This window comes from Brienomyrus brachyistius, chromosome 12 (assembly GCF_023856365.1).
Source record: "Brienomyrus brachyistius isolate T26 chromosome 12, BBRACH_0.4, whole genome shotgun sequence".
NCBI lineage: Eukaryota > Metazoa > Chordata > Actinopteri > Osteoglossiformes > Mormyridae > Brienomyrus > Brienomyrus brachyistius.
Window position 1 is genome coordinate 1,232,426 of NC_064544.1, and position 22,980 is coordinate 1,255,405.

Sequence of the window (22,980 nt, forward strand, 5' to 3'; positions counted from 1 at the left end):
ATTACTAACAAATTAACGTTGAAATGAGCCAGTTGAGTTTTAAACGTTTTGATATTTCCAGACTGGCATGCCAACAGAACGTATCTCAGCAGCTCACTAGCTAAATGACTTCCTCGGGCTTGGAATGCAGATCTACTGCCCCCCTAATGTCTTGGCTGCTTACCCCATGGCTGTGGCAGCGTGCGATGCAGGCCTCCAGCTCGATGAAGGATGCATTTTGGCAACGGCGGTCACGGCACACCTGAAACACAAAGGGTGTGAGAGGAGGGGTGAGCGCTCACACACTGCACACACCCACCAGCTTGCTGGCAACAGGGAGGCTACATTGGGTTCACTTGCATTCTGGGTAACATGGGTCCGTCTGTCTACAGACACCGCGACCTACAAGCACTGCCGTGCGCAGAGACTTTTCAAGGGGCAGATACTCAAATCTCTTGATGAATTTTGGCAACGGAGGGGAGGTCCCACCTGGTAAATTATCTGTGATCATCAGTTATCGAAAATGGGCATTCTACCTCAAAAGGGAGACGTTTCTGATCAAAAGTAGCAGGTGTTCAGGCATCCTCAGCACCCCCCTCTGCCTGTGCCTGCCTAAAAGTACTTTGTAAGCCATGTACAATCCCTTTTAACACAAATTTTCCACTCCTACAATCCAAAAAACATGAAACCAAGCACACAGACATCCTGTGTGTGAATGTGTGCCTTGCAATGGACTCAGGTGACACATCTAAAGTGTCCCCTGTCTGTGTGACAGGCTGCAGTGTCATGAAAGATGACAAAAGAACATGCAGATACGCGTGCCTTGCCCTCTCCGCATTTGGTGCCGGTCATGACCAGCCCCGGGTCCAGCAGGTCTCCCTGGCCATCCTGGGTGCTGTACACAAAGGTCCCTCGACATTTGACCTCTATGCCATCGGTGCGGATGGTGGTGTCGATGGGCACGGCGTTAGTCCCTTTGGGCTTCTTGGCAGCGCTGTGGCACTGTATCTTGCCACACTTGGCGTCACTTTTGAGGGGAAAAGCACAGACCGGATGTTTCATCATTGTTTGGTGAGCTGGGGGTGGAGCCAAAGGCCGACATACTCCAATATACCAGGAAAAGACATTAATGCATTACTCCGTATTTTAAACCCATGGTAAAGGAACAACATCATTTAGGGCTGGAAAGGAAAGACTACCTCTCGATCAATGTTGTGATATTTTTACAACCAATATTGCGCCTCCAAACTATGACAAATATCTCCTGTAAGCCATAAACCCGCCCGGTGAAGCATGAGATTTTACGCGAACAGAATTCTTTCCGGAATTCTCTTTTCACCTCAGCACAGTGCCATGGCAACAAATCCATACATTATAGGGAGGTGATCTTCCAAGAGGTGTCAGCGCTCCTCTGGGAGCTGTATTCAAACAGGCGAGTGATGGGGGAGTGGGGGCGGTGCTGCTCTCTTATTCTTTACCTCTCCTCACATTTCATGTAGCTGCCCTGCCCCTCCTTTACCTCTCCTCACATTTCATGTAGTTGCCCTGCCTCTCCTTTACCTCTCCTCACATTTCATGTAGTTGCCCTGCCCCTCCTTTTCCTCTCCTCACATTTCATGTAGTTGCCCTGCCCCTCCTTTTCCTCTCCTCACATTTCATGTAGTTGCCCTGCCCCTCCTTTACCTCTTCTCACATTTCATGTAGTTGCCCTGCCCCTCCTTTACCTCTCCTCACATTTCATGTAGTTGCCCTGCCCCTCCTTTACCTCTTCTCACATTTCATGTAGTTGCCCTGCCCCTCCTTTACCTCTCCTCACATTTCATGTAGTTGCCCTGCCCCTCCTTTACCTCTTCTCACATTTCATGTAGTTGCCCTGCCCATCCTTGCCGCAGTTTCCAAAGGCATTCCCGGCGGCGTTCACATCCTGGAAGCAGGCGTCGTGGGCAGGGCGGGCACCTGTACCAGGAGAGAATGGCCGCATCAGCGAGGTCTGAGTGCCGGGGCGGTTGTGATGTGATACGTTACGTTACCAGATCCACTGAGAGCCGATTAAAAAATGCAGAGGGAGGTGTACGGACATTCGTAACTACATTACAAAACAGAAAAAAGACAGAATATGAAATGAACAGAGGACTCATATGAGAAGCTGGGAAGGATTCTGATGCTTCCCGACGAGCGACTCCACATCCGTACGTGATTATGTGCGTCTTTGTACATGTCCGTGTGCGTCAGGGCATGTGACTGAGAATGCAGGTGCACGTATGTTCGTGTCCGTGTTTTGATTTCGATGTACATATGTGAGAGCCATGTCTGCTGGTTCCTCCCGCACCCCGCAGCGCCCCCGCCTGGTGAGAGGGGCGTACCGTATCCCCAGAGCTGAAGGCACTGCTGCTCGTGTGTCAGGCACATGCCGTTGTAGCAGTAGGCGTGGCCTCCTTGGCAGGTGGAGCCGTCCAGCAGGTAGACATTGGAGGGGCAGTAGGGCGACGCCCCCGTGCAGTACTCAGGCAGGTCACATGACCCAGCCGGGCCGCGGCACATGGTCCCCGCCTGTTTCAGCTTTGTATAGACCGAGGGCGAAATAAAGTATTAATGAAACACTATAAAAAAAATATGGTACCACATAATGATTAACTGACTTGATTCACATAATGATTAACTGACAGTCCATTATTACTAAAGGTGGCACAGTGGAGCCACACACTTTAAGGGTTGTAGCATGTGTGTTTGGGTCTGCCTGTGCCTAGCGGCAGACTGGGCCATCCATGGTGTCCCTTCCTCATGCCCTGTGCTTCCATGGATAGAAGAAGCACTGGAAAATTGTTGGAAGATGGATGGATGGATGGATGGATTACTGTTATTATGTATATAACCTCAGTGCTGTAACCTTGTAGAAAAAGTTCTATTAATTGAACTGCATGTTTTCTTTAATAATCTGGGTAAAGAGCTCTGCAATGCATAGCAGTGGTGAGGCCACAGTGGGCGTGGCCCTGGTGGGTGGGGTCACAGTGGGCGTGGCCCTGGTGGGTGGGGTCACAGTGGGCATGGCCCTGGTGGGTGGGGTCACAGTGGGCATGGCCATGGTGGGTGGGGTCACGGTGGGCGTGGCCCTGGTGGGTGGGGTCACAATGGGCGTGGCCCTGGTGGGTGGGGTCACAGTGGTCGTGGCCCTGGTGGGTGGGGTCACAATGGGCGTGGCCCTGGTGGGTGTGGCCTGGATGGGGAGGGGTACCTTGCAGTCCTCGCAGCAGACCCCGTGAGCACACTGCGCATCCTCCTTTAGCGTGCAGTTGGCGGCGTGGCAGCAGGGGTTGGCGCACTCCTGTGGGAGAACACAATCGCCCCCGTGCCGCCTTCCATTAGAGAGGCTCGCCATTTACGTGCCGTACGCACCCCTCCCACCCCCGCAGCTCCATTAACGGATCACCACCAAGCCCCCCTGCCCCCCCCCCCGCACCCCAACGCTGGAGCATGAACCCGACGGGGCGACGGGAGGGAGCCGAAAAAACCGGCACGGTTGCCATGGAGCTTTCTGGAAGCACGGATGTTTCAACCTGATGAGAAAGTTGAGAGATGATAACCGGCAGTTGAAGCTCGCCGTGAACCCGGGCGGTACTGGCAGGCACGGCGAGCGCGGTGAGCGGCTCGCACCCGGGTGTGGGAGGCGAGTCCCATCGCATGCTTAGGGAGGGCCAGCCCTCGCTGGGTTTATCACCCTAATCCTCTGAAAAGCCTAGAAAGGAAGGTGCCTCAAAGCAACCTCTTCCCGGTCTCTTAAATGGAAACGGCATGTGGACCTGGAGACCTTGAAACCCTTGTTGCTTAATGTAGCGCTTCCCAACCCGGTACACATTTCTGCTCCCTCCCAGCTCCCTACATCTAACATCTGAGGTAGAAAGATAAAGCAGCAGAGAAAGCAGGCGGCACCATACTTGTAACGGCGGGGCCCCTCACCTCCGGCTCCCCGCAGTCGCACTCCTCTCCCTCCTCCACGAAGCCATTCCCACACCGCCGGCCCCCAACCAAGTCCTTCATGTTGGGCATATTGTAGAGGCACATGCCCCCACCTTTCTGGAAGTAGTTTTCCAGGTCCCTCTTGCTGCAGCGACTGAAGACCCTGGGGAATGGGTGCCTGGGGGGAGGGCCATGGACATAGGGGGGGGGGGTCAGGGACCTTCCATTCTATTGTTTCCACCTTTAGTCAAGTAAAGTAAAGCTTTGCTGTCATCTCAGCCAGGTTCAATACACGCTGAAAAAAAATGTTCATCCTGAACCCGTGGGGCTACATCAATGGTGCAATGTGCAGTGCTAAAGATGTTTGGAATAGAAGCAAAAAAAATCCTGTACAATAATTTAAGCTGTTAAAAGCAACAGAGTGGTATACTCCGGAATCTATTCTAAGAGCTACAGAGTTGTTAGCGCCCCGTAACTTCAGTGGGTGCCATTTTGGCTCTAAGTGGCAGACACCATCTTGGCTCTGATGCATCGCATGCTCACCCGGTGGCAGCAGCCATTACGCAGCCCCCCTGCTCTGGAGTGGCCTCCACGCAGCAGCCCTCGTTGTCGTGGCTCATGCCGAAGTTGTGGCCGATCTCGTGGGCCATGGTGGCTGCTGCCCCTATGGGCAGCTCGGAGTGGTCCTGGAGGAGATGTGGACAAGGTTCCATTACATTTTACAGCCCAATATGTCAATATTAACCGTTCATCTAGAGTGCAGGAAGGTGGTTATCCTGCACACTCCAGCTGATATTTCAGTTTAAGCCCAGCTGCAGAATCAACCAGAAAGGCCTGCAAGCGGTAATATTAATAATACATGATTAATAATTATTGAACTATTATTGAACACAGTATTGTACCACTACTAAGCTCATGGGGGGGATGCCAGCGGCCTGAACTCCCACTCTTTCATTTTTCACAGCAAAGCCATTGATGCCCGATCAATCATCATCTCTCCCCGTGAGCCGAGAGACGGGCCAATGAGGCCGGAGCTCCTGGCAGGACCGACCCGTCAATGCCACAGCACTAAGAGAGGCCATCAGAAGCTAATCAAGCATGGCCGAGGCACCTGTATCGATCCGTGTAACCCCCCCCCCCCCGGGGCCCACCCAAGGTGTACGTACCACATTGATTCCTCCGGAGTTCTCATGGCTGCACATCCCCTCCAGGGGCGCCATCCCAATGGTGGTGCCTTTGAAGATGACCCCCCTACAAGGCAGAAAGCAGATAAGGGGGGGTTAGGGTTAGGGTTTGGGGGGGGGGGGGGGGGGGGATTATACCAGGTCAACAAAAAAAGCCAGAACACAGAGAGGGATTTTTTCTTTGGTCGCTAACTTCCTTAGCGATGCCGGTGAGCATCGCCAAGCCATTTGCTGTTCATGTGATGCTGTGTAATAGGTGCAATGGAGAGCCCCCATTTCCCTCCTTCTCTGCCCCCCCCACTCCAAAGTGGTCCTGCGAGAGGCGGGGTCTCACGTCAGCAGCTGCGCGTTGTCGTGCTTCTTGCGGGACTTTAGCTTCTGCCGCCACTGCAGGAAGGACCAGAGTGTGGCGTTGGGCTCCTCGCTGACGATGCACTGGTCCCGTTCATTCCACACCTCCAGGCCGATGAGGGGCACCCGGATGTTCAGGGCCCTGTAGAACTGGCGGGGAGGGGGGGGGGGGAATTTTTATGACCCTGTTGTTTCTGGAGATCTAGTTAAAAAGTGACATTGGGGTCCTCTGCTACCCCTAAACAACCGACTGCTTGCTGCCAACAGGGACACCATGGTTTGAAAGGTGGTAAAAACGTTCCTGCTCTGATTTTAGATTATAAAAGTTGGACTAAGCTCTCAGTGTGTAAAGAAAATGTAATTATGACAGTCAGGTAAATGTCTATGTTATACACTGATTTACCTCTCTACAGTAAATATTTAGCATATTAATATGAAATGAATGAATTATAAACTACGAATCATTGTAATGATGAGAAATGTTAATATTTTTTGAATAAACATGCAAACAGAAGCTTCATTTTAATAAGCTACTCTCATAAATAACGGTGCGTTTGAATGAAAAGTCTCCCGTATTAGGGAAAAAAATTTCGTTAATTTGTGAGAGCGACTAACAGGCTTTGGAAGATACCATGAGGCAGCGGGGGTGGGGGGGGGGGGGTACCTTATCAACGTAGTTGGCAATCTCCATGATCCGCTGTTTGGTCTTGTCCATGTCCCGGTTTTGCCTTTTGTACTGAAGTACACAGTGAGAAAATGAAGTCATAATCATTCTATTAAGGAAGTAAACATTTCCTGAATATTGCTATGAGCAAAAAAAAAGAATTTGGGGGAGGAGAACTAATGCAGATATCTTCTTAGCTGACTTCCAGAAAACACTGCACCTTAAGGTTGCCATTATTTAGCTATTTATTAATACATAAATACAAACCTCTTCGGTATTATTTACCACCTGAGGTGGTAAAATCACCCTTTAGCGATTCTTACAACAAACATCTTATCCTCAGAACACTGTTTTTTAATCATTATTTTTATTTTTATTATTAAAAGTCCTCCAGACAACGTTGGTATTCCTGATTGCCAAGTTGTTCAAGGACTTAATTTGGTTTGGGATTTAAGCCCAAAGTGTGCACTGTCGTGGGTTTGAAACAGCCCTCAGCAGAGTAAAAAGGAGTTTGTTTATAGTCAAATAAACACTCAGATGTATTGGGTTTATTAAAGCATTTAGGGTAATGTGGTTATTTTCAGCTCTCCTTAAAGGTGCACATTACTGTCATCAAGCACAGTTTGTACTTAGAGGGTTCAATACGTGCATTCACAAGCCTCTCTCTGTTTTTCTAACACACGGTGACGTGAAACGGTAAGGAAATCAATGCTCCGCGCTTTGCTGGCCAAACCTCCAGGAGGGACTGGGGAAAATGTGCTCGCTTTTAAACAATGCCTGTGATTGGATCCACCACAGAGAATGGAGAAAAGCACTGAGGGGAAGGTCTGGCTCTCTTAATGAAGGCTTCGCCCGTCCATTATCAGTGGTCACTTATCCAATTAGGCTTGTGGCGATTTGCAGCCTGTTCCAGAGAGAGTACAAGGCGATGTTCTGTGGGTGCGTGGGTGGGTGAGGCAGGGAGACACACACACGCACGCACACACACACACACATTCGCACACACACACACACAATTATACGCACTCAAATCTACAGGCAAAACCACACATGTACACACAGTGAAACATGCAGACTTATTTGCATTAAAGGCAATGCAGAGCCACCAGATAATTGGACCAGCTTGTAAGTGCCTGACTGATGAAAGCAGGACACGGAGATAACGCACAGACTGCACACACATGCAGCCAGGAGCGGGTCTCGAACCTGTGACCAGGCGAGCACCTGGTCCGACCTAACGCTCCCCTAATCCCACACATGGCAAATAAGACCTCAGAAGTCTGCAATCCTGGGAAATAAACTGACAATTCAGCTATGAAACAAAGCAAAATTTATATAACAACACAATATGACTTCCACTGTATTAAATAATAAACATTAAATGACTCACAGTAATATTGCTGCTATGAATCCAGCACTATCAGTCCCAAGAAATGCCAAGAAAACCACCCAAAATTCATAAATAAATAAACTCTGCTACAAATGAGCTGAAAGGTGTTTCTTGGAAATTTGATGACACGTGAAAATGAAGGATTGACAGATACAGGCCGATATTTCCCACGATCAAATGCTTCCTGCTAGACCGAAAAGGAACGCTGTGGCAGCTGGACGGAAGTCGAGCGCGAGGTGGCAAAACAGGAAGTTGAAGGCATCCCACGTGGGTCTGTTTCCTGCACCGTGATTCACTGGCTGCGTGTACAAACATCCTCCGGTGGGCCTAAGTAGGCCTCTGGGAATTGTCTGGAGTGTCCGTGAACCAGGGGAGCTAAATATCGCTGGCTAATCGCAGAGTTCTCCTCTCGAGGACTTTTGCTGGCAGTAGATAAATCCCGTGAGATGGAGTAGGCAGGCGGGCCTGTCTGGCAGTTAGGGATGTGCTGCTTTTAACCAAAGAGCCATCAGGGGAAATCTCATGAGTGGTTCCGCCATTGGACCCTTGGATAAAGCTCTCAATAAATGACATCATTAAAAGACCCCATTAATGGAACATAATTTTGTTGTTTCCCTAGTGTAGAGACTGTGTGTGGCCAACAGGGCCTCCCCAAGCCCCAAACATGCGGCCGGACGGCGGTAAACTTTGTCACTGCCTACAGTTGGCCACGGCCCGCTCACCAGCATGTTGTCTGCCACAATGTAAAGTTCCATGTACTTCGTGCCCCAGACATTTCGTCTCACCTGCAATGAGAGAGATAAGGAGGAAGGAAGAAAGGGTGACAAAAATGGCTAGAAAACAAGACGGCTGCCACCATTCACCTTGGCACATGATGGCACATTTATATCCATACATCCATCCATCCATCTTCTATACCTGCTCATCCTATCACAGGTATTATTTATGCAGCTTACCTAGGAACCAAAAGTAACTGGGAAAAGGTTCCAGTGGGTATATATAAGGGCACGCACACAGCAATACGCACGGCATCATTATGATTTTATGAAATGTTCTGTCAGCATGGCGACGTTCCGCTCACACGGCCCTTTCGTCTGTATCCATTTCAGAATCCTTGTAACGGCATAAAGGCCATTTTGTGTTTTCATTACTCGCACTGCGTGATGGCTGATCGTCCTGCCGCCTCGTGACCTGCGCCGAGGCCTGCCCTCCTGTGAAGGACGGCACGCTAAATGAAACGCTATCGACCGCGGTCAGGCCAAACTGATGGAGGGAACGCAGCGCGAGTACCCCGGCCCCTGAGCGTCGCTGTTCCCAGGCCCCACCCTCCGGGTATTTGTTTACAGGACTGGGAAAGCTTTTCATTGGGTAGCTGGGAGTTAGCGACCTGCTGTTTGGGGTGGGGGTTGGTAAGAGTGTTTAATGCCTGATCATTTCTGGTGAAGCCTTCAACACCAGTTAAGCCCACACGGCTAACTAGCGGCTCTTTACATTGGACACCCTTTAATGACAGACCCCCCCCCCCCCCTCCTGCCCCCGTGAAGCAATCGCCCGCCCCTGAAGTCAGCGCCACACATGCTGAGCGGTTAGTGTGTGCAAAGGAAAAATTACTATTAATCCAACGTGCAATTTGAAAGCAAGCAAGTGGGACACGTCCCCTTTCTGACCGAGACTGGGAATGAGCAAACAGCCACAATGCTCTCTGAGGTCTTATCCTCCCGTTCAAATACACAAGATACTCCAGAAATCCCTAACAGCCTACAATCATATATTTTATGGATGCATTTCACCAAAAAAAAAATCGAAATTCTCCGCTTCATAGAACATTACATTAAAATTCAATCACTGAGTTAACTAGAATTTGCCTGATATATATATATATATATAAAGATTATTTATAAACCTATTTAATCTACTAATATTAATTTGAATGATGAAAACCTACAATCTACATTTAGATATTTAGGAAGACAAAATAGTTATTCAAAAAAATTGACCTTTGAGGTGAAAGCCCGGCTATTTTAAATGATAAATTTCAGGACATTCAGCCGTGGTGTTTTGTATGCAGGTAGCGATGTGCTGCATCTACTCTCACCCTTTGATGCAAAGGTTTAAGGAGGCTGGCAAAGAGCCCCGAATGTCCGGTCTGCTGCCCGTGTCCACAGGAGCCGCCCTGGGTTTCCAGATGCTTCGTGTGATAGATCATGTGATGAGGAGAGTCCAGCCCTCTGATTGGTTCAAGGTAGTAGCTGTCATTCATGTTCAAAACAATCAGTCCCCTGCGACACAGAGAGTGCAATGGTAAATGGACACAATTACAAGGCAAGGGATAAGACTGTCCAACAAAGTGACATTTTATCATGCACTGTCTCCAGCTCCATAATTACTTCTTTTAAAAGCACCTTCTTATCTCTCTACTCCTGCGGTAGCTTGATAATCATAAAAGTCTGTCGGCATTTTCACAAGTGTAGGTAGGAGACCTGCTTGTATCATAACTCCTAAAAGGTCCTAAGAGGTCACAGTGTCTCCTTGGATACTGGCATTCCGTATCTGAGCCTGAGTGCCAGGCCATTAATGCAGACTGGGGCCGCAATAAAGGAGGTCAGGAGTGGTTGGCATGGTGCGGACCAAGGCGCGCCAGAAGCGAGTGGGCCAGACCAAGCCAGAGAAAGCGGGGGGGGGGGGGGGGGGGGGCGGGTGTTAGAACCAATCATTTATAATCAGGTTGTGAGTGGTTGGCACGTACCACACCAAGTACGATGCCAAGCCGGTCAGGATCAAGTGGCCTGGATGGCAGGAAAGCTCAGCTGGCCCTTGCCGCGTCATTAGGGAAGTTAACACTCCAGCCCGCACCCCTCACGGTGACGAATTACACCCGGCTCCGGCTCCCCGCCCCACTTCTGCTGCTGCTAATTGGCCGCCGATGGTTATTCTTTGCCTTAACAGAGCTTTAATTGTGAGAGTGAACTCTGTAATCACACACGCCGCGTGGCCCCGTGCCGAGCGCAGACACAGGGCCCCGCAGGACACCAGCCAGTCACTCCTTTCAGTTTCCGGTTGAAAAGCGGGACATTCTCCTCTTTAAACCCTTTCCACACAATTATTTTCATTTTATTTGTTTATTAGACGCTTTTATCGAAGGCAACGTACGATTAAGAAAGTGCTCAGTGGGTGTAGAGAGGCCAAACACTAAGGTCCAGTGGCAAAGTCACTCTGCTGATGTTGAGTTTTGAACCAATGACCTTCCACTAGAGACACAGCGGGCAAACCGGCCGAACCACAGACCGCTTCCATAGGCTAAATTTCATTGGCTTACATGCATACAATCCAGCCACGTCTTTAGCTTTGGTGCTTAGGTTAGTTTACATCAAGTTTGGCGAATGGAGCTTCTCCTTCCCCCTGTAATCGCTCCAGAATTTTCCGGACTACCGAAGGCCACGTTTATTCAATTTCCGGATTCCGAGTGTCGCGTTAGCATCACGAGGGCAAGGTGCATTGAGGACTTTCGGAACAAGAAGTGCCGAGAATGATTGTTACAGGAACGGCGGAAATAAACTGGCAAATTCGTGCATAATCTGTCCTTGCACAAGTAAAGCACTGAACTTAAATTGCAAAGGTCATGGACTAAAAAAAAAACATACATATCCTAACCCTTCTCTGTATACTGTGAGTTGCTTTGAATATGAGAGTGAGATAAAAGCAATAATCACAGGCATTTGGTGCTTTTGCTGGTTTGAGTCCCATCATTGGTAAATATTCACTTGTCTCTGTTTGGCCAGCAAAGCTCATAACCTTCCCCCTCCAAGGGCATTGAACTGACCGGACCCTCAGACCCCAAACTTCAGTCTCAACAGTGTGTGTATATATTTATACAGGGATTGACATAACTGGTAGGCAAATCACCTTTTAAAGTGATACGGGAGGCAATCGATTGTTGTAACAGCGTGAATACGTACGTGTTTAATGTGCATTTGCACCGATATGACAAGAATTTATCGTGCATTTTAACCTTTATATGCTAATTCGTACTTAATTTGCGGTATAGAGGTTAAATGCACGGTAATTTCCTGTCATACTGGCGCAAATGCAAATAAAATACCTACGTATTTCTGCTGTTACATTAATCGATTGCCGCACATATAGCTTTTAAAGGTGAATGCTTACTGTACTAGCGTACCAGTTATGTCCCTGTATGTATACACATACCTGTGTGTGTGTCTGAAAGGAGAGCCTGTTGGGGTTTGCATTCCAATGTGTTCGTGCAAATAAAGCATTATTCCATTTTCTTTCCACATAAAGGGTACCTGTCATGGATTATTTAGTTTTAATCGCACCAAATCCCTCCATTTCAATACAGACGATGGCGTGATGGAATCGAAGTGTGACACTGAAAGGAGAGAGACGGTGAGCGTCGCGCGTTCAGACTGAGCCGCCGCTCCAGAAGCGGCCATGGTTAGACGTCCTCCTGATGGAGGTAGAATAGCCCGGTGCCACTTACGGGGCCTTTGTGCGTCACGCCGCAAGTCACGCCGAGTTCTCGGGGAAGAACAATCCCTTTGTTTCTGCCAAGGACCAATTATTTCAATACCAGAGAAGTGGGTGCCTTGAAAAATGTAAATGTAATTTTTCTTTTCCTTGGCATTGATTGGAATGACATTGATGTAATGGTGAATCAAAACAGTCAATTAATCCCTCCTGAGTGAATAAGAAAGGCCGACCCCTCCCCCGCTGTGACAACCCCCCAGGAGTTCTGCAGCAAGTCCGGCGGAGTTTAAGAGGGCAGAACGCCATGGTTCCTTCTGGAGGAGGAGATAAGGGCCGATTCGGAGATGGGAAGGAATTTGGCCGGAGTTGAAGGGTTCAGATCCCAGGGAGGTGAATGAGAAAATCACATAAGCCGGTTCCTGCCTTAAAGGGCTTGGGGTCTAGGGCCCCCTGCTTAGCCTCGGGCACCGATCCACATCACACCTCTTTGTTGGAGGGTCAGCACAGCCAGTCCATACCACCCCTGTCAGCACTCTTCACTTACTTACTAGATGCTTTTATCCAAAGCAACGTACAATTGAGAGGGCAGTGTGAGCCAGTTACTGGAGGGGTTAGGATTAGGGTTAGGGTTAGGATTAAGGTTAAGGCTCTTGCTCGAAGGTGACATTACCAATTTTCCAACCCTGGGATTTGAACTAGTTTCGATCACAGGCTGGGACATCTAACCCCTAGAGACACACAGCGCCCCATTCTTATTGATGGCCAGGATGAAAATGTCTGACATACTTCTTCCGACTCTCCATCATCCAGTGAAGGCAGCAGTCAGCTCATGCTCCCCTGCAGCCACGCTCTCTACCTCCCTTTCCCACTCCTCCATGCTTCACTAATCATCTTCCACGCATCCTCCACACTCTCCTCTTTATCTTGGCTGCTTCTCTCCCCGACATGGAGGGCTTATCTCCCTATAATATAAATTCCGGCATTTTCTCCCCTTCACTTTCTGGGGATGTCCATCTGTCACCACTCCACTCCCCCCTCCCCCCCCCACCCTTCCATCCCTCCGCTCAATCAGGAGAGCCTGTGACCTTTGAAATGACTTTTTTTTCTTAATGAAAAAACACAGGATAGCAGAAGTCCATGATGTGAAAAACAGCTGCATGTCAGATGGGCAGCTTGCAGAGGCTGGCCAGCCTGCACTGCGCTCACATGGCAGCCGCGTGTGCAGAGGCACTGACAAGCGCTGGAGGACGACCTTGCTACTCTTCGCGAGAATAATACCCGACTCCAGCCCGCTAGAACCTCCTGTAGCTGCCGCACAGCCAACAATTGTGTGGCAGGCCTGACCACCCATCGGCGGAAATTATTCATAACCAATGAACAATATTAAAATGCTGGTTATTTTTTAAACAGCACTGCACTTCCTGAGAATTGTACTGACAATACTGCGCAGACAACAGAGAATCTTTCACAAACAAAGCAGAGGGGCAATGCTATTTTCTAGCTAGAGTTAGCTATGGGATGAAGACCTAGATTTGAGTGCCGTCGTCCTCAGTTCCTGTATGTAAGCACCTTCGCAGTGACGCGATGGGCTGAGATACGCCGGAAACATAAGGAAGATTATAAGCCCCAACAACGATTTCGGCTGTAACATGGAAGACTTCACTGACTATAAATGGTGGAGCACTGGAGGTAACAGAGATGCAATCCAGTAACCCACTGGCACTGCACGGAAACAGCATCTCCTGTTTAGGTGCCAGGCCAAGAACCAAGGAGACGTGCGGTACAAGGTGTGTGGCTCAGTGGGTAAGGATGCTATATCTGTGACCAGAAGGTCAGTGGTTCAAATCCCTTTTCCATAATAGAATTGTTGTACCCTTAATTCTGAGGGACTGTCTGATGCTGCTTTCTCGAAACATGTTATTTTTGATGAATAAATGTAAAGGAGAGACTTGATAGAACCAATATAAGGATTGTAATTCTAACTGGCTGGATGTAATTCACACCACAAGAAGTAAAATGTTCACCCATATCGGTCACAGAGTGTGCTGCAAGACCATAGGTTTGATTTCAGCATTGGTAGGGACCAAATCAGCCTCATACCTCCCACCCCCATAAACACACATGGTACTCCCACAATATCGCCCTTGGTTGGCAACATTTTTTGACCAATAAACAGTTCCCCATTTCTTGACGATCAATAGTTAAGAGGCCAGACTAAGGCCTCAATTTACATTAATCAGCCATTCCCTGTCCGGCATGAGATTAAAGCGTGTCTTTGCCACCCGACCGAAAATGTCAGATCTAGACGCTCTATTGTTCTTTTCATACCAGCATATCAGTTTATATCATAGGCTCCTCAGATTAATTCCGCTCCTGCTATCTCACCGCTATTGTATTTCTCTCCTTCCCGCCTGACCTTATGTACGGTATCACGTCAGTAGGAAACGGTCTCAAAACGGACGTTACTCGCACAACACCGATTCAGTGAAAGGAAACTGGCCATTTTCGGTTTGTAAGTGCTGGTCGGCACAAGCCAGCGGCCACACACAAAGAAAATCTTTTAAAAAAAATGAGCACATCCGACCATTATTAAGTAGAAGCCCCTCTGAGAGGAATCGTAAAAACGTTACGTGCTGAGATTCGCTGAGCTGGCCGTTCGAAGAGCTTTTAATAAAGAGGGATTGAGTTTGTAATATTACAGCAAGCTCGAGTGATGGGGAACGTCAACATTTTCACCCATAAATTTTTACATTTCCATAAAGCCGTTGACTTCCTTGTAAAAAATTGTTGCTTGGAGGGAACTTGTAATTCGCATCACGCTGCTTCGTTTTTCGAGGATGTTTGAATTTAATACATCTTCCATTTTCCTCAAATGGATAAAAATATTAGGCTTTTTTATTTAAACAAAAAAAAAAACACCTTCCATAAAAATCTGTACATGCTTGTCAGGTTACATCTACAAGAATTACACTTCAATATCCAACTCATTATGGAAGAATTTCTATACGCATTCTGCAAAGGCTTACCATACAGCGCTAGCTACCTTAAATAAAGTTATAGGAACTCGCCGACAAGTTAGTTTGTCCATCCTGCTTAGACTTGCACTCTGGAGTCCTCAATTCTTTAAGCAAACGTATTACTAGTAATTTCGATTCATGCTGCGCGCCTTTCTAGATCAAATTCTCCGAAATTGCGCTCCCTCGGCCGCCCTCCCGTGACACCCCGTGATCCGCGGTATACCGAACCTTCGCTGATCTGTGAGGAGCCCTGGTTGACAGACAGCACAATTAGAGCTGCCGCCCCATGTTAAAACGCTACCCATGTTCCCGAAAATGCACAACTGCCCAGCGGGGGCTTTGATTAGACAGATCCTGCAGTAAAATACCGGGGCGGCACTGGAACACTGCAACGACCAAACACCGAGCCTGAAGACTGAAGAGTCGTTTTCTGCAGATTGCCGTTCAGCTGTCGACCGGCGATTTCACTCGTCCAGGAGAATAATAACGCAGAAGCTTGCATCCACGTCTCCCGCCGCTTGGCAGACAGCTGTTCGCTGGCCCGGGCTGCGATTGGACATCTGCTCTCGCAGTTGCACGCTTGGGGTCCCTTGGCCTGCTCTCCATTTTAGTCATCGGGGCTGGAGTATCAGAGCTCAAGTCTGAGCTTGAATGATGGCGACGAGGCCTCGCTCATTGGCTGGCCAACGGAAGAGTGATCAAAGTCTGAGTAGTTATCCGAGTTATGTTTGATTATTGACCATATGTAGGCGTTATTATATCCGATCAAAGCAGGGGTGTATACAGGGGCAGGCTCACAGAGGGAGGGGCGCTAGATGAAAGCTGATTGGCCCCTGTAGTGCCCCTTCCTCTGTCACTCAACCATTCCAAACATATCATTGGCTAATGATAATTTTGACCCCTCTGTGTGAGTTGTGGCCCTTTTTATGACATCCCCCCACCTTAGAAAATTCTAGCATTGGCCATGGTTGGAAAATCGGCATGTTTTTTGATGATTTCCTTTATTGTTTTGCCAGTTATTTTCTTCAGTATGTCGGAAGGATGCCTAGGATCTGTGAAGGTGTGGGGCTCTGCTGCTCGGCAAGTATTCCAAAGATGCTCCCTGTGATTATACAGTAATCATGATGAAAAACCCCCCTGGACGGCGCCGTACATACCTGACTCCAGAACAGGCGCTCAGCGCTACCCAGGAGTCTGCATGTCCCACGACAAGTCCATGATAGTAGCAGTGATCCTGGAGAAGGGGAGGGAAAGAAGGAAAAAGATAGAGAAAGAGAGAGGGATAGAAAGAAAGAGATGTGGAGTCAATACAGAGTCTTGCATTATGCATCAGGCGTGACACTGGAATCACTCATCATTTGGGGCGTGGCACTGGAATCACTCATCATTTGGGGCGTGACACTGGAATCACTCTTCATTTGGGGCGTAACACTGGTATTACTCATCATTCCGGGCGTGACACTTACGCAGACGGATGTTTACTTTGAAAGCGACACAATGTACATCAGTCACAGCAGTGAGAGAAGCCACTCTGCTGCGTGAAGAGCTGGACGCATGTGAATGTCCTGGTGGCTGCAGAGGTGTCATACTGAAGGATTTCGGGACCATTATTCTGTTGAATAAGCAGCTGCTTATCTGAGCTCAATCCTGTTCCCTGCTGCCTTCAGTCCATCCCGCATCCCAATCAGTGAGAGGCAGTACTTCACACAACAATGAAGGAATTTCACTGCTGTCTGTTTTTCAGACTTTTTTTTCATTACAGTTGAGTTAGTTAGCTGATGAAAAGAAGACATGGGATTTACGTCTGGGTCAGACAGGCTCTGGAGCCATTGGGGTTACAGGCCCAATGGAGAAATCACTTTGCTGACCTTGGGTATCTTAAATAACTGAGGCACATACCACCACCATGGCCTTTACCCCCAATTTCTCCAGGGGGCACTAGATGCCATCCAACCCCCAAACTTGCTCTCACCTGTTTTTGCATCCGTGTGTCTCATGGAGAGTAAGACAGGACTGATGAAACGATTTCCCCACAGGAATACATGAAGAATCACTATTCTACTCTAAACTTCAGCCACTTCTGAGTCTCCCCTTCTTCCAAAGCAAATTTTCTCTCTTTTCATTTGTAAGTATTAGGAGACCATACAGTACCAACATCTGCCAGATATGATTTTTACACAAATCAAACAAATTAGTCACCTAAAATATAAATCCATCTAGTTTTATGTCTTTTTGCCTTTTTTTAAGTTGCAGGCAGCACAAAAACAATCTTGCACAGAGAAGAATGAGAAAAAAACGAATGACTCATAAAGACGTTTGTCAAGAAGTTGTAATTGGGTTACTCTCTTAAGAAGAAAAACTTTCAACTTCAAAAGGTGTCCATTCCGGTACCAATACTCCCTGGCACGTAAAGGGACTTAATTCATTATTATATCCAATCAAAAAAGTGTATGCTGTTCTGCCATCTAATATAAGTACTTCATTGTATGGTAATTGAAGTTATCACCGCTACTGAGGCAGAAAGGTTTTTACCCATACTTTTGAGTCTCTTTCAAATCCTTAATCTTTTACCTCGGTTCCTTTATCTCTTCCTTATTTAGTTAATCTCTCCTCTCGTCCAAAAGCTAGAAGCCGGCACTGTACGTCCTTTGAAAGATCACAGACCTCAGGACCCTCGTGGATGAGGATCTCATTCCTGTCGCTCCATAGACGGAGCCTTCCTTTGTGTGGGTAACTGACCGAGTGTCATACAAACTCCCGCTCAGTCTCCCAGACACTCCCTGGCCCAACCTTACTGTAATCTGAAAAAAAAATCCGCCCCGTCCTCTGGGACGCCGATGTGTTTGCCTCAGACCCGTCGGACCATTTGTTCTGGGCTTCCTGGCAGGTTACACTCTGCTCACTACTATCTTTCACCTCTTTTTCCCCTCAGCCATTCACTGACTCCCTTAGGAAAAAAAAACTGCTTCAGGCTCTTCTCTACCACCTTAATGCTGATAACGTCAAGATTGTGCTTTTTTTTTTCATGGCCCAGGTCACATGACCTAGCTGTGATCGTTACCTGAGGAGGCAATCATCACACCTCCTCCATCCTTAACATTCACTTAATCAGGCCCCTGATTATACTCGGTCCCACACCAAGCCCCAAGCTCCTCTTTGTGACTGAGGTAGGATCCATGGATAGAAACATATATCATTCTGCCATTTGCACCTCATTCACCACCTCATTTGCACCGCGACATAAATATCGTGCATGTGTTTGTGGTCTCATTCGTCTTGTATACAGGCAGTTCCTGGGTCAAGAACATCAGACTTAGGGACAACTCATGGTTACGAACGGACTGCCAGAAAGTCTATTATATAAAAAATTCTGCTTAAATACAATTGTTCATGATAATGAACACACATAATACTTTGTGACCCTTGTGAAAACATTGCATGGCTTCAGTGGTCCGTCAGCTTGGGGAGCAGTACAATGCTGTATGTAGTTACTTTTATTATTAATGAATAATTATTAATGTTATTATGTACTGTATTATTATTTTTCCAACTTACCTAAAATTTGACGTAAAGACAAACGTAGGGAAGCAAACTCGTCCGTAACCTTGTGACTGTCTGTACTACATATTTCCATGTCCACACATTTGTTTCTAGATTTATTGTCGTTATATATTGTGGGGCTCAGTGGGTCAGGGTGTTCTGCCTGTGATCAGAAGGTTGCTGGCTCAAATCCCAGCATCTATAATTTCATCACTGGGCCCTTGAGCAAGGCCCTTAACTTTCAATTGCTGCGGGGATTGCCTAATCCTGCTTTCTCCAAAAAGAAAAAAAAAAAATATGTTGATTCAGATAATCTTCAGCTAAGTAAACAAAATGCAATGTCCTGAACCAACAGCATAAATGTTTGTGATGTGCTACTTGCCTCGCTGGAACATTGCTTTGGACAAAAGTGTAAATACAGTGTACTGTAAGCTGTGGGTGTTGCTATATGATTAAAATTCTTATCTCATCAGGTAGTCCGGGCACTGATCCGGTCCAGGCTAAGTTACTCTACCTCCCACAATCCCACACCCTCATGTAATTACGCCTCTGAGCTCCATACAGATACTTACTTTGTTCCCTATCATACGGAATTCAGATCAATATCCTGGTTTCCATCTATTGTGCTCTCCACTCCTGGTCCCATCTACCATCTACCGTCCCCATATGTCCTCCCCTACATGCTCCTCAAGTGCTTGATATCTAATGGTCTTCACTCTCCATAACTCGGCTGTCTTCCCATTCTGTGTTTTCATCCTTATTTCCCAAGCGGTGGAACAAATTGTTCATAGACATCAGAAGAATACCATCACTGTTGAGTATGAACCACAAACAACCTCTTTGGGGTCAACAATAGCCTGATGACACCCTTTAGCTAACAGTAACCTGAGCTTTCGCCCTAAGCGGTTGTTTATCCGCCCTGTACCTACACTCTGCCGTGACACCATGAGTAATTATATGTCTCTGTTGGATCTCTGTATTATCTCTTTTCTCAGAGTTGTGTTTTTGTACTTGTAGAAATCTGGGCACAGTCCCGCCGTACTTGGCCAAAAGTAATAGGTCAAAGTCTTTCAAATGTTGCACAACAGCTGCCCTAAGGAATGGGGCTGATTAGGCCAGTCAGATCAAAGGTCCCGAGGGTTTACAGATCTGGGGCCTCCTCCCTTCGCCATAATATACGGCTGCACATCGGTACGTTAGAAAGCTTGGCGCTAAGTTTCATGGTGGAATTTCAATCTTAGTGTTGGCTCGAAGTTAGCAACACTGAAGCAAGGTCCCAGAAAAGCAGGAACCCATCAGGCCTATGCTATGCGTTTATACCGGTAACTAACATCTGCACTTGCATATATGTTTTTAGTCTCCTATTGTTCCTCTCCTAACCTCCACTGTCATCGCCCAGGACATAGCGTCAGCCAAACAAACACACACATGCTATCTGACAGTGGTCCGAGTCATGACAAAGTTACTGAGAGCTGCAGGTTTATATTCCTGGAGCATGAGTGTCGCTTTTTACCCTCGAGGAATACCTACTATACTGGGTGTCTAGAAATAGCCAAGTACACAACTGGAAAACAATACACAGGAGAGGTCGTGCTTCTTCTCATAAAAGTCGGTGAAGATTCGCTGAAGTATTAAAGGGTTAAAATGTGGAGCACATTTTCACAGAACCCTAAGTGTCCTTCTTGAGAATAGCTACAACAAATCTTGGCTTATCCTAACAAATACTTTGGAAAAAAACACAGTTCAAGAAACAGGGATCTCTACAGCTGTTCTGGACTTGATTGCATCCTCTGTAATCAGAGCCATCTGGTGGGGAATGTCGTGCAAAATCACGTACTGCTCTAAGTATCTCGCTGAAGCTTGTTTGAAGTGCTCCGACATGGGCTTGACTTGACAAATTACATCCCACCGTTAGGGAAGGTCTATGTGCACTCTAACACTTCAGCATCCTTTTTTTTCAGATGTTAATCCTGATCATCTTGTGGGATTTTCTGAGCCGTGCCTATACGAAAGCCGTTGATCCCATGGGTTGCTCTGATGAACAGTGGATAAACGTTGCACTTCACATTGAGTTGAGGTCTATTCTGTAAAGCCCACAGGCTGTGGGTAAAGGGCACGCAGGGTATTGTAGCTCTGGCAAACGCTAAGGAAATAAAGTATGTAACTGCTTAATGATCATTTTTGAGCCATGTTTCCTTAGTCCTGTCTTTTGTCTAAAGGACATTTGTTCAGGTTTGAGTGCATTGGAATGTTTCTTCTCGCATATCCCTTCTTGGTCGTCTTTGAGAGACACACATGCAGTTGAGAGTCAAGCTTGGGATACGAACGCTTGGTCATCCATTTATCAGGCACCCCCGGTAAAATCGGGGGTTAAGTGCTCAGCTCAAGGGCCCAGTGGCAGCATCAGTTTTTCAGTCCCAGGCAGAGGAGCCATAAAGGGGTGGGGGGAGTTAGGATGATTCCAAGATGCTCTAAATAATGTGGAACATAACTGGATTGTGTGGGTTGGGGAGGAGGCAACATGACATGCTTTCACTGGGTCCAAAATCGTCAGTGGTGCCCAAGCCAGAGATTTTCAACGACGACCTTCCAATCGCAGGCACAGATTCCTAACCTGCTGAGTCACACGCTGCCCTCAGCTATATCACCTGCATGGTGGATGATTTTTTTCAGGGCTTGCGACCATCGTTCTCAGGTCCGACCTGACAGTCCCACAGTGAAGTTACTGTCTTTGGTTTACAGACGCCCTCGCGATGGCAGTCACTCTAAGTTCTCATTACACATCCTGGCCTTCCTCCGGCTCTTCATTCTGTGGCGGCTCATCTTCCAGCATCGATATCCGGGGGACCGTTACTCGTCCAAGATGGGCGGATAACCGACATTCCCCGACTCCTCAGTGTTCCCTCTGACCATCCGACCGTGAAATTACTTCATTTGGTCGGACGGTGGTAACGCAGAGTACGAAGAATATAATATCACATTTGACCGCTTAGACTCCGGGGAGCGGATTTATAAACCACGCTCGGACTCATGAGGGGGTGCTGAACTCATGCGATTACGGTTTTTCCTGAGTCATCTGCCCCTTACGTTTTTGTCCACTCTCTCCCTGGGGGGGGGGGGGAGTCACCGTGCTGCTTATTTTAACTCCCCTGTCCTCACCACAATATTTCAGGCAACGTTCCAATAACGTTAGGAAATAGTTATATAGCAGAACTCCGCTAATAGCTAAGACTTGCTTCGTCATCTGGAACTTTCCAGAAACCTGGAGACAGTTGCAATACATTTAGAAATGCTTCTGATAAGAAGCTGCTACATTTAACTGTTTATGATATTTAGCGACATTTCTTAAAATAGTCTATGCACAGCAGCTCCAATAGACCATCCTGGAGATGGCTTATGCCACAAATAGGTGGAATTTAATTCGGTGTTGTCACAAATCGCATTCCGGAATTTCACCATGTCCGACAGTCGACCCCTTTAACCTACTGGCTATTTTCCTCCTCTAATGCCCTGGCAATTACAAATCAGCTATCTACTCCACTGGACCCTGCTGGTTTTTCACAAAAATAATGCTACTGTCCTGTTATCTGCCCAACCATTTGGTCAGATACATTTTTTTTTACAAAGTTTCCCACATGGGTGTCTAATTAGTCAGATACTGACAAGGTGAGTTTCTGATTGGACAACATAATCCGCGACGCCCGTCCATAACCAGCGGCAGCCTAGGAGTACACGTTACGGATTTCGATTTTAACTCCTATCCCTCTCGCATTTTCCTGCCGGCGCCTGAAAGTCACCTCGGCTATGTGGAGACAGAGGACGCCACGGGCTCTGCTCACTTCTTTAATGCTACCTCCCATCGTAATCTTTCGCCTAGCATCCGGCATGTTGCCTCCTCTGTTTGGTATTTATCTTGAATTTAAGGTCAGTATATCTCACGGGTTGTCCTTGGCCGAAAAAGCCAGATTCCAAAAGGTGTACACTTATAGACATTTATGCACATGCGTGTGTGTATTAGTTTGTGTGTATACAGTACCTGCATTCGTTACCATGGCTGTGTCAGATGCTTGTACAGGCTTGAACTGAGTGCCCTGAGATATTGTCTTGCATCATATTTGTGATGTGATGCAGTGCTGGGCAGGTTTCTGCTACTTGCTAATTAGCAAAGCTAACTTTTAGGTTAGCTGTGCCCACCAAAGACGTGGTGTCCACCTATTGGCTGGGAAATGATTTCTGGCCCACCTACCGCACATGGTCAGGGTGCTCCTTCCCTGTGCCAAAGCTGACACTATCTCTTCCGTTTAAATGGTTGCTATCCTGTCTAAATATACTCAAGAGTATAAGAACATCATAAGAAACAATCAGACAAATGAAGAAATGGTGCAGTATACACAGCAGGAATTTGTAGAAAGTGTG

At 47.4% G+C, this 22,980-nt stretch overlaps 1 protein-coding gene across 1 annotated transcript in view; it reads right to left on the bottom strand.

The window, feature by feature from the left end:
* LOC125705160 (disintegrin and metalloproteinase domain-containing protein 33-like) overlaps positions 1–22,980 on the bottom strand; it is a 97,488-nt gene that overhangs the window by 10,304 nt on the left and 64,204 nt on the right. Inside the window, exons 5-17 of the mRNA XM_048971567.1 lie at positions 16,182–16,258; positions 9,618–9,801; positions 8,245–8,307; positions 6,133–6,204; positions 5,452–5,618; positions 5,100–5,184; positions 4,477–4,619; positions 3,934–4,111; positions 3,212–3,301; positions 2,343–2,538; positions 1,827–1,935; positions 802–1,006; positions 164–241 (exon numbers count right to left, since the gene is read on the bottom strand). Of these exons, the coding sequence (XP_048827524.1) occupies positions 164–241; positions 802–1,006; positions 1,827–1,935; positions 2,343–2,538; positions 3,212–3,301; positions 3,934–4,111; positions 4,477–4,619; positions 5,100–5,184; positions 5,452–5,618; positions 6,133–6,204; positions 8,245–8,307; positions 9,618–9,801; positions 16,182–16,258 (1,647 nt within the window). The remainder of the gene's footprint in view (positions 1–163; positions 242–801; positions 1,007–1,826; positions 1,936–2,342; positions 2,539–3,211; positions 3,302–3,933; positions 4,112–4,476; positions 4,620–5,099; positions 5,185–5,451; positions 5,619–6,132; positions 6,205–8,244; positions 8,308–9,617; positions 9,802–16,181; positions 16,259–22,980) is intronic.